The sequence below is a fragment of the Labrus mixtus genome, chromosome 6 (genome assembly GCF_963584025.1).
Source record: "Labrus mixtus chromosome 6, fLabMix1.1, whole genome shotgun sequence".
NCBI classification, from domain to species: Eukaryota; Metazoa; Chordata; class Actinopteri; order Labriformes; family Labridae; genus Labrus; species Labrus mixtus.
The window spans coordinates 2,193,082-2,205,191 of record NC_083617.1 but is presented as its reverse complement, the minus strand read 5'-3'; the positions used below and the strand labels follow the sequence as shown (position 1 = coordinate 2,205,191).

Here is a 12,110-nt window from a genome sequence, read left to right as displayed (position 1 = left end):
CACTGAGCTCAGATCTTTGGGTTCTTTTTAGTTTTGGTTTCTTGAAGTTTAGAGCTTCAGCTCTTGCTCGCTTCTCTTCGGACTTCGGTCCGAATCACTTCTTTTAAGTTTGTGCCGTAGAGACGAGTCTCTGCTGAACTTTCTTCTCCAAAGTCTGTGCTCTTCAATTTTGAACGCCAATTCCTTAGTTTGGATTCATCAAGATGGCCATCCGGTTAATCTGAATTGGAAATGGACGTATCAAAAGACTCTTGAATATTTTTTCCTGTTGGATCCTCTTGGAGCTTCTGAGACGACGGCTGAACCGACGTACAATCTCCATCCCAGCTGCATACTCCGACAAAGTTGTTAAGGCATCTAATCTGGCCCGTGGACCTCTCTGGGCCTGAAAAGAACCGCTTGCCAGAGACTGAAACACGGGACCAGCCGGCGGAGTTCAATTGAACACATCTCACAGTAAGACTGCTGGTGGCAAGGGGTGTTGGAAGATTGAGTCTTGAGTCGTGTCTATTCAGAGCCCTCCTCCTCTTAAATCCAAATAGAATCCCAAAATTCCTTTATCAACTTTTTCTTTTTGACCATTTTCTGATTAAGTCATTCAAACAATACCGCGTCTTATCTCATTACTAAATATATAATGTCACCATATGTAACGGGTACGGGATGGAACCTGCTTACAGCTTAAAGTATGTCTGTAAAAGACAAAGAGCACACACTGAGTCGACTGTAGTTGTTCACTCTTCTCTCGCTTCTGCCAGACTTTTATTAAACAAATGTTTAAATACCAAAACATACAAAATATGTTACTTCTTTAAGTGTATTTCAGACACTCCGATTAATTCACTAAATACAAAATCTAATTTTACTGTTCAAATTAACATCCATGTAAATACAAGCTCATTATGGTAAAATTACCTAAACTACCATTTTGCCTCTTTTCAATGGGAAAAACCCATATTAACTGACAGACCTACCAGATAAGCAAATAACATTTAACTGATGCAACAATCTTACTTTTGTACATAAACAGAATGAATGATCTATTTATTTATTTTACACAGTATCATGAGCGTTTTTAACCAACTGAAAATCAGAAGGGAATTGAAACTGAAAGTTACGGTCATGCACGAGGCACTTTTCTTAGCATGCTAGCACTCAAAACCGTTTTTACTCTCTTTACAAACATAAGACCCACAAAGTGTTATAGAACCAATAGAACTTTAAGTGGGATTAAATCTGCATCATATTGTGCAAGTTCTGTGTTTTAAACTTCAATTACTAACCTGTAAAAGACAAAGAAAACACACTGAGTCGACTGTAGTTGTTCACTCTTCTCTCGCTTCTGCCAGACTGAAGCAGAGCGCAGCAAAGACGATAAACAGCTCAGCAGGGGAGGTGCTGCCCCCTTGTGGCATATCCAGGAACAGCTTCAAAATAACTTCTTTAACCAAAACACAGATACGTTTGTATAATATTCATACAAAATAACCAAATACAGTAACAAAATGTGACAACACATTTCGGTGTGTCACACATACATTATAATTGCATCATCCTGATCATAATAATCATATTCTTTATCTGTTTCATCTATACATTATTGTTTACCCCTTTTTATATTACATTTTACACATAAAATTCAGGACTTTGTCCGTGTGTTTTCTTGTTTAACATTTCCAGAACTTACTTCTTTCAAGATATGAAACTGACTGATTAATGAATTAACTTATACAGTTAAAGTTATTTTCTTCCTTTAACAGGAAGTGGTGCCCCTTCTTAAATACGAGGTTAAATAAAGATATAACATCTTAATAATTTAATTACACTACAAATGCATTCATGTGTTGCATTCAGTGTTAATTCATTAATTCATTAATTTGAATCAATTGTTCAGTTCATATGAATTGTTGCTCACATACCCAAACATACAAACATAAATGATATTTTATGAGTGGAAAATAATATACATCTTGTTTGTCAACTCAATTACATTAAAACCCATTAACAATTGTTAGTTAGTGCAGCCCATCAGTGTTTGGCCTTATAATTATTCAGCAGTAAAACAAAGGCAAAGTGCAGTTTTAGCGGTAAAACTGAAATGGTTAACCTGAAGTTCAGATTACTATGTTTGAAATTCACTTCACTTTCATCTAATCAATCATACAATTGGTTTGTTAAATATAATTTTATACTTGCGCTGTGCAAACAAAAAACACACAAAAAAATGGTTTTCTCAGTTTGGCAAGTTTTGCAGATAGAGGGGATGCATTCCTCGGCTGTTATGCTGCATTCATGTGGATTCGGACAAACCGGAAAAACGAGTTTCCGAGTTGTAAAATGCTCATGAACACCTGCTCAAGAACGACTTCCCAACTTAGAAACTGGGACCACACGAGCAGCACCTGAATGCAGCATACATACCTGAGAGGACCGGTGACACTTGCTAGACAGGTGCAACGAGGTGTGCCACACCCAGGCCAAAACAACAGTACTTCTTAGACTACATGCACAGGTACTATGAAGTACTTTTACTGTGTACTTTTTGAGAAATCCACTGTCAAAGTCCCTTATATGTCATGTTACAGAGTCTTTTTTTTCTGACTTTGATGTCTTGTAATCTGTCACCTTCAAAACACTGCAGAGAGCTGTGTCATAGTACCTGTGCATGTAGTCTACGAAGTACTAAGTCCAACCATATCAGAGTCATTGTCTACTTATGGAAGAAGTTACCGCAGACTCGCAGTATTATTCTCAAACTAATTTCACCGACCTCTGAAGCTATTCCCTGAACAGTATTTTGTTTGCTCCCGTTTCATACACGTGTATCTCATAGTCAGTTTTATGGTAAGACTTCGGCATTTATCACTTTTGCCTGGAAAAGGAGATTAATAACGGACTCGCTCTCTCTGTCTGTTACTCCTGCTCGCTCTGCAGTCCGGAGCATTTACCATAAAGATCAGAATACGTGAGAACTTCAAATTTAGGGGCGGCTCACTTCACCATGTAAACTGGAGGAGCGGCTGACTTGACCGCAGTGGTGACACTTGGTAGACAGGTGCAACAATATTGAATTACCTGCGAGGTGTGCCACACCAAGCCCAAAACAACAGCTGTGATGTAGATGCATTAACATCAGCCTATAACAAGGAGGAAAAACATCAAGGCATAGAGTCGTTGCAGTAGATCAGTGGTGACAGAAACATGATGTGGAAGTTGGTGTTTCTTGTTCTTGGGGCGCTTTTCTCCGTCGGGGTTGGGGCTGGGGGAGTGGTTGGTGGTCGCGATGAAATAGATCTCAACCAAGATGTGGAGGCTCGAGAACTTCTGAAGTCTGCGGTGGAAGAACACAACAAGAAGAGTAACGACATGTACTACACCATGCCGCAGGAGGTGATAATGGCCGAGAAACAGGTGAGTAAGGCTTCCCTTAGATCTGTGGCTGTTGACAAACTCGAGTTTGTTACAGTTCTGTGAACATTCACACACCTGGAGACAAGCCGGATATCAGGTGTGGTCTCTGTCAGTGGTGTGACGCACTTCTTTTTCAGTCTCAGGGTATACTCACTTCTAAATCCCTCATGGGGCATGACCCTCCCTGTCTCTAAACTCTCAACTAGCAGGCTGCTGTAGGAGGCCTACGCACTAACGAAATATGCAAGCGAACTGCTGCATTCACGTGGTGTCGGACATATCGAAAAAACGACTTTCAGAAAACTTTGTAGAATGCACATGAATCTGGCACCATCCGAGGGGCACCTGAACGCAGCATTACAGAAGGCCCTGAAAGTCACTAAACGCAAAAACATTTCAAGAACAGCAAAAAAAGGGAATTAGTGAAAGACAAAAATATTTAATGGGACACAAAAACAACCTCTCGTGAACTTTGTTTCTTCGCTTTTGGTGAAACATTTCACGAGATGTTTTCATGTTTTTTTTTTGTTTTTTTTTAACATTTCATGAAATATTCTTTTGTTTCTTTAAACATTTTTTAAGTTCTATAAAATATTTTTCCATGTTGAGATAATTAATAAGTTTTGTTTTATTGCGCATTAAGTTAAATGTTTTTGCATTTAGTGAAATGTTGTTCCTTTGAATACAAACATATGATCCCACGCCCTGCCCTATCAAACCAGCTCCAACTCCTAAAGTTAAAACCCAAAAACAGAGTAAATTAAAATGTCATTTATCAAGTTGGCTTGATTTCAGTGGCTGTTAATTGAGATTTTGTTTTTCATCTGCAGTAGAGTTTCTACTGAGGTTAACTATGATCTGTATTTCCTTGACCCGCCCTCTTGTCCTCACAGGTGGTTCAAGGTGTCAAGTACTTCTTCACTGTGAATATGGGGAGGACCCAGTGCCTGAAAGTGGATGCAAAAGACAATGGGAATGGATTGTGTGTCGTCCATACGGACCCAGATGAAGCTAAGGTAAAGACTTGAGGGACCTGACCGTGGCTTTTAGAAAATGCCTTCTTTTGGTTTGTATATTTATTAAACTGTTTATACTGATAAAATGATGATTCATATATAAAATGTGCTCTCCTTCCTCAGCCTTACCAATGCTCATTCACGGTGTGGGTCAGACCCTGGACCTCGACCGGCAAACAGTTTATGCAGACCTGCTAAGAAGAAAACCAACGCAGGAAAATCATTCAGGGCTCCCACATTGTAGCACAATCTCCTTAAAGATTTAGAATTCCTTTAGATAAAGCACAAGAGCTGTTTCATTTCAAATGGCTTCTTATCTTTGTAAACTGTTTACGACTGTAAATGTGATCATCTTTTAAAAGTCTGTGTTTCAGATTTCACTTTTAGTGAAATAACTTTGTAATGCATTATCATCAAAATTACCTCATGAAACACACAATGTTTAAAAATTAAACACATTTTAACAGCATGTGATTGTGTCGATGTGTCTGGGTATTAAAGGTCACATATATACGTAAATCTCATGTAAACGTTAGTGAACATGTTGCACACTGATGTAAAATGCAGGAGAGTGTCACATTACAAATATTTCCTCATCTATACATAAACAGAGTTCCTGAAAATCTTCACCCTGGAAGGAGTTTTCCAAATGTACATTTTCAGCGACCTAAAATGCATTTTGCATACCAAAGGACAAAACACAGAGAGAAAGCTACGTTAAAAAAGAACGCCTATGTGTGGACTATAGTCCTTCAACCCAGCAATTTATGTTTGTCCTCTGTGTGGGACATGAATCTCCAAAGGATATTTCTAAAACCTGTTGGGCCCTGTAGAGGACAATCTGGTCTTTGTAATGAGCGGCGCCATCTCGACTAACACATTTTATGGTGGCAAGAGAGGTAAGGCGTTGGTATTAAAAACCCACATTTCTGCTTTTTCTTAAAGGTCCCATATTCTGCTTTTTCTGGTTTTATATTCTCTTTAGTGTGTTTTCCAAGTGTCCTGTGCATGTTTAGTCACATCTATGTGCAAAAATTCAAAGTCAGCGTAAATGCAGCTTCTCCTACGTCCTCCTGTTAGCTGTAGCATTAGCTGCATGTAACGCTCGGTTCTAGCCCCCCTCGAAATTGTTTTGCCAGTGTGACGTCTTGTCAGTGTGAGATCACTGATCTAAGCCCATTGGCTCGTTGTGGTAAGCCCAGCAGCTCATGTTGCACGCCCGTTAACTTCTGTAGCACGCCCACGATATGCCGTAGCCTGCGGTAGCACAGCAGTGCTAAGGTGCTAATGTTTATGCTCCCCTCGGAGCCAAAGTGGCTGCATTCCCAATGTGGTAAAAGGGGCGGGACATTTCCGAGAACCGTGCTGAGCGACTGACCAATTACGGCAGAGCCGACAGGCCGACCAATCAGATGAGACTTGGCACACGTGGGGACTCTGAACGTGGGCACTTCAGAGCCTTAGAGAGAGAGTCAGAAGAGAGCCGGTGCATGGAGCGACAGAACATGAAAACAGACACTTTTTAAGAACTTTAGCTATTGTGAACATACTTTAGTAGATACATAGATTAAATATATGAACCCCAAAAAGTTTTTAAAACTTTAAAATAAATAGTCGACACGTTTCAGATAGGCAAGTTTATTCGTAAGGTGCATTATGACAACAAGGCAATTCAAAGTGTTGCTCACAAATTCAAACTTGTGGAATCAGCATCAGGGGGAAACCGGCTTCTGGTCCAGATCGACACAACGTTCAGCCTCCTCACAAGAAACTGATATGAGACACGACTGCTGTATCGGAAAACGGCCAAACAATTGGAGTTTGAACGTCAGTGTTTTCACGTTAAAGTGGCAAGTTCATGAAGTTTAAGGAGTAGGACGGCGCAGCTTTAAATAAATAATAATAAATAAACTTTATTGTGAGCACATTTACAATGTTTTAAAAGGCAATAACGTAAATTTCGTCAGAAAAAACTGTGTTGTTAATTTAGCAAATGAAAAAATCTATCTTGTTTCAATGCATTTCGACTTTCGGACTTTTCAATGATGAAGTTCATTAGAATATTTCTCAGCAGCTGTAAAGGAGCGGAGAGGACACTCAGTGTTATCAGCTTAAAGTCACTCTTGTGGAAGTAGAACTTTCATTTCACTAGGCTCATTTTTAGACTAAATGGAAAAATATTGTTTTTCAGCAGATGTCTTAGTTATGACTTTATTAATCGAGCTAAGCATTTGTGTTTTTTATTCAGTAGCCCAGTGCAGACTCTGGGCTAGCCCGGACTAGGCCTATTTATTATTTTTCGTAGGCTATAGACTAAATCCCAGATGATCTCTGAAAGCCTTAGCCTGCAGCTCTCGCCGGTATCACGGGAAAAGCATTCAGATCGTGTCATGTAGCCTAAATACACACATTCTAATCGTCTGTCATTCATTTTTCAAAATAGGCTACACTGGGATTTTCAGGAGATTAGGAGTAAAATGATTCTCATGTACAGAGAAAATGGTCTGTTGTTATAAGGTGTAAAACAAAAACACAAGCTTACTGTCTCATAAAGAAGAGTAGAGGTCTATGAATAACCAAAAGAGGGGCGCCGGTAGCACAGTGGTTCATCAACACGCCCCATGTACAGAGTCTACAGTCCTGGGCTTGAATCCGACCTGCGGTGTGTTGTTCCCCACTCTCTCGCCCTGATTTCTTACTCTATCTCCCACTGCCCTGTCTCTCAAATAAAGACATAAAGAAATAAACCTTTGTAAAAAAGAAAGTATAACCCAAAAGGCAAGGATGTTGTGTATAGGTACAGGAACATTAGCTTTAGCTTGAAGGTTTAATGCCGCCCCAGAGAATGTCTGCATGTTTTTTTCATGTAACTTGAATCTGCTTTTTCCCACAATGATCTATTTTTGATAAAAATGTTAATCAGTCATATCTGTTGAGCTGCTGCTGCAGGAGCACACTAACATGTAGAGAACATTCAGATTCTTTTATTAAGTGTTTAGTATATTCAGTAACAACACAAACAGCTGTCCTAAATGTGTTTAGAGATCTACAAACTAATTGGGTAAAATCATAACTGTAAAATACAGGTTTCTTGAGACTTTTTAATCCGAGTTGTATCAACAATCTTTCTGATTTAAAGTAAGAATTCAGGTTAAAATGTGTTCCTTAGAAATCTGAATGATTACAGTACATGTCTGTGTTCATTGAGAGTTCAATCTACTTGTTTGTTGTTGACAGAGCGGCTTTGTGTCCCGCTTTGGAGCGAAGCAGGGCTTGGAGAGCCAGGTGAAGAAGGTGTGCTGTTGGACTCTGCTGGCCTTGGCTGTGAGCATCCTGACCTACTGCGTTTGGAAGAGAGTGGTTTAGCCAACACTGCCACCTACCGACCACAACCAGGAACTGTCAGAGACTGAGCGACAGTATGGAAATGTCTGCAGAGGTGGTTTAAGATGCATCATTTTATTAGTAAGAAGCTGGATAATCAATATGTTACCTTCAAACTATCAGTGGAATTCAAACACTGCATGTGATATCTGATGAACACTTTCCTTTCAGCTTGTAATTTAATCATTTTATTACATTTAATTAATTTGTGTAATTATGTATATATGTGCTCCTTGTCTAAATTTTAGCAGCATTTATCTACAATGAATAAAAATAAGAACAAAACATTGAATGAACCACATTTATATCCAGAATCTCCATCATGATCTTACTACTTTTCATTTAAGTCACATTATAACAGATTTTAAATGTTTGTTTACTTCTGTATTTCTGTCAAAACACCAGCCATGCAACTACACCTTATCTAGTGTAGAGCCTCTACTCTAATAAATACTTTGACTTCATAGTTATATCTCATTAATTTGAAAGTAGCCTGTGAATACTATTAAACACATTAAGACTTCAAAAATGCAGAAGAAACTTTTATTGACATGAACAGCAGACAGAACACTGAAAACTGGAAAACACTTGGAACGTTACATTTTCATGGCAGATTTGCCAGCAAAGCTTTGGACAAGTTCAGGTTTAGGCAAGCTCCTCCTCGCCTTCCTCCTCAAACTCTCCCTCCTCCTCGGCGGTGGCATCCTGGTACTGCTGGTACTCTGACACCAGGTCTGAGCTGTGAACTGCTCAGAGATGCGCTTGAACAGCTCCTGGATGGCTGTGCTGTTGCCGATGAACGTGGCAGCCATCTTGAGGCCACGGGGAGGAATGTCACAGACAGCGGTCTTCACGTTGTTGGGGATCCATTCAACGAAGTAGCTGCTGTTTTTGTTCTGCACGTTCAGCATCTGTTCATCCACCTCCTTCATGGACATGCGGCCACGGAAGATAGCGGCCACTGTCAGGTAGCGGCCGTGACGTGGGTCGCAGGCAGCCATCATGTTCTTTGTGTTGAACATCTGCTGGGTGAGCTCTGGTTCAGTGAGGGACCTGTACTGCTGGCTGCCTCGGCTTGTGAGGGGAGCGAAGCCTGGCATGAAAAAGTGCAGACGAGGGAATGGCACCATGTTTACAGCCAGCTTCCTCAGGTCGGCATTGAGCTGTCCGGGGAACCTGAGGCAGGTGGTAACGCCGCTCATGGTGGCAGAGACGAGGTGGTTGAGGTCACCATATGAAGGGGGTTGTAAGTTTAAGGGTGCGGAAACAGATGTCATACAGAGCCTCGTTGTCAATACAGAAGGTTTCGTCTGTGTTTTCTACAAGCTGGTGGACTGACAGTGTGGCGTTGTACGGCTCAACGACTGTGTCTGATACTTTGGGTGAGGGCACCACGCTGTAGGTCTTCATAATACGGTCGGGGTACTCTTCACGGATTTTGCTGATGAGCAGTGTGCCCATCCCAGAGCCAGTACCACCACCAAGAGAGTGTGTGTGTGAGCTGGAAGCCCTGCAGGCAGTCACAGCTCTCTGCCTCCTTCCTCACTACATCCAGGACAGAGTCCACCAGCTCTGCACCCTCCGTGTAGTGACCTTTGGCCCAGTTGTTGCCAGCACCACTCTGGCCTAGAAGAGGAAAAGGGAATTAAGATTAACAGTACTTAAATGCAAAATGAGAAGTAGCTAGTAGAGAAGGAATGTAAGGACAAATTAACAATTACCAAAAACAAAGTTGTCTGGCCTGAAGACCTGGCCGAAGGGTCCGGATCTCACAGAGTCCATGGTTCCGGGCTCCAGATCCACCAGCACAGCACGGGGAACATATTTACCACCTTCAAGAAGCATATAGGACGTGAGGGTAATGTTCACAAAATAGCCAAAAATTGTATGCCTATTAAAACATCTAATTCAACCTTACCTGTGGCCTCATTGTAGTAGACATTGATCCTGTCAAGCTGCAGGTCACTGTCACTGTGGTATGTGCCAGTTGGGTCAACGCCGTGCTCATCACTGATCACCTCCCAAAACTGAAATATAATAAAATGTATGAAGACATTGTTGGCTGATAAAACATAAACATGTGACAGGGGAATGAGTAGGCAGTAATGGAAAGTGGATGCAGGTCATTATGTATCGGTTTCTTTCATTTTTAAAGCTGATGTAGCAGTTCTATGGAGGTTGATTCATAAGCGCAGTTGAACGTCACTTCCGGCTCGCCAGAGTGACCACGCCCCCGTTTGGGTGAAAACAAGCCCTGAGAATGTTTCGGCGGTAGATTAGAAAACACTGGAAGCCGTGCGATTAAACGCGATTGCGAAGCTTTTTGTACTTCAACACAATTTAGTATCGGGTTTTGATTTACAAAGGACACCGGAGGGTAAAAGAAGAGCTCTGTGTGTTTGGGCTGAAACTACAGAGGATTAAAGTGGTAAATTGTGGGACCTTTGTCATGTTCCTGCTTTAAAGCAGCGATCGCTCTGTGACAGAAGAAGTCTGTCAACAGATTCTTCACACATTCATTCACTAACGTATTAACAACGTTTCAACTGTCACATCACATAAATATGTTGGTGAAAATGTCTCGAAACGAAGGAACACTACACCAAATCCTCTTACTGAAAAATAAATGTCAATAAAAAGTTCTCTAGCTCGATATAACACCTCGTCTCGCCCCACTCATCATATTTACACTCACGTATGAATACGAAATGTTTTAATATCATCCAGGTGACTTTACATGTGTTATTCTAAATCACCTGATAACTCAACAGTTTATGTAAACGTCTGTAACCTCTCCATTACAGCTATGAACACTGTTAGAAACTATTACAAATAAATATTATTTAAAAATAAAGATCCCTCTCAGGTAACTCGGTTAATAATGACTCATCAGGTGTTTAAAGTCAGTTTCCTCTGATGACTCGTTTGACAGAGAGAGATTGAACAGACACTCACATACATGGTTAATTTTATACCGTTATGATGCCGATCTCTGTTCAGAAATGTCATATTTTAAATGTTTACATCACTGCTCATCAGATTTAGGCTCGTTCTTTCCGTTTGAAAGTACAGTTTTCATTTTTTAAGACTTTAAATCGGTAATTCAGATGGAATGATTTCACCCAGAAAGGGGAGGGGCCGGCATCGTTTGGGCAAAGTACCCGGATGGGTTGCTCTTATGAATTAGATAATTGTTCAACTACAACTTCCCGCCGTTCAGCAGAACGCGCGCGCGGCCTCATCGCCGATTGGCTGCGACTAGCTACGTCATTAATCGCCAACATGGTCACAACTGTTTTAATCATAAACACGCAGACCTTTGTTCAATTTACATTACAGCCCAAGACGAGAGAAAACGCTCATTGATGAAAATAATGATTTTAATCATCCCCAGTGGTTAACTGATATCTAACGGTTTAACACAATTTATTAGATTTGTAAATTATGTAAAATAGATTTATATTTGTTACAATTCGACACATCACAACCCATAAGGGCAGCTCTTGAGATTTTAGGTTTGGATTAAACGTTCACAAAAGCACAGAGGACGCGGCGTTCCTTTTATAAAATACATCGATTTCAACCGCACAAATAACATAAAAAGCTGTACTAACCTTGGCACCAATCTGGTTTCCGCACTGACCGGCCTGGAGATGCACAAGTTCCCTCCTTTTGTTTTTCTTCGGTAGACTGAGTGCTTCAATGAATGACTTAAAGTATCTGTTAGCGTGTACCAACGGCACAACCATTTGTTTTATACTACAGCTGAGCCCCGCCCTCTACCCCTCAGCTCGAACGTTGGTTGGCTCATTTCTTTATGATTGACGTACACCGAACAGATTTAGACCAATAAAATCGTCCCTGTCTTCTCCACTATTGGTCCAGTGTGTCTGTCAATCACATTCGTGTCAAACGTATGACTACCGTCTAATATGTCGACGTTGGCCATGACGTTGGCCTACGTCCCTCATGATGGCGGAAAAGAAATGCGACACCGACAACAGATTTAATTCATTTCACAGCCGCATGCAAGCCATCGACTGTAAATATTATTATATATATACATATATATAAATATATATGTATATATATATTATTTTACATGCAAGCGTGTAAAAATAAAACTCATCGATCAGCTAATCTTAATAAACTATTTTGACTGTATCTAATTATAAAACGTCGAGTCAATTTTAAATATTTAAAACAAAAATACACTGTTGGTCTACTAGATATTAAAAAAATATTTAACAGCTAAAAAGAACAGAACCATTTATTAAATAAAAAATGTACATCTATAGT

General features: G+C 40.4%; 1 protein-coding gene and 1 pseudogene across 1 annotated transcript; one reads left to right on the top strand and one right to left on the bottom strand.

Annotated features, from left to right (window-relative positions):
• Positions 1-3,118: 3,118 nt before the first annotated feature.
• LOC132975111 (cystatin-like) lies at positions 3,119-4,896 on the top strand. Its single transcript, XM_061039418.1, has 3 exons — positions 3,119-3,411; positions 4,305-4,427; positions 4,551-4,896. Exons 1-3 carry the CDS (start codon positions 3,202-3,204, stop codon positions 4,623-4,625), a joined length of 408 nt encoding a protein of 135 aa, XP_060895401.1. The 5' UTR covers positions 3,119-3,201; the 3' UTR covers positions 4,626-4,896.
• A 3,491-nt stretch (positions 4,897-8,387) lies between these two features.
• The window catches only part of LOC132975123 (tubulin beta-1 chain-like), a 543,950-nt pseudogene continuing 540,227 nt past the window's right edge, over positions 8,388-12,110 (bottom strand).

Coding starts and splice junctions, on each gene's coding strand:
- LOC132975111 (XM_061039418.1), top strand. CDS start 3,202: ATGATGTGGAAGTTGGTGTTTCTTGTTCTTGGGGCGCTTTTCTCCGTC. Junction 3,412..4,304: donor TGATAATGGCCGAGAAACAG/GTGAGTAAGGCT, acceptor TTGTCCTCACAG/GTGGTTCAAGGTGTCAAGTA. Junction 4,428..4,550: donor CGGACCCAGATGAAGCTAAG/GTAAAGACTTGA, acceptor CTCCTTCCTCAG/CCTTACCAATGCTCATTCAC.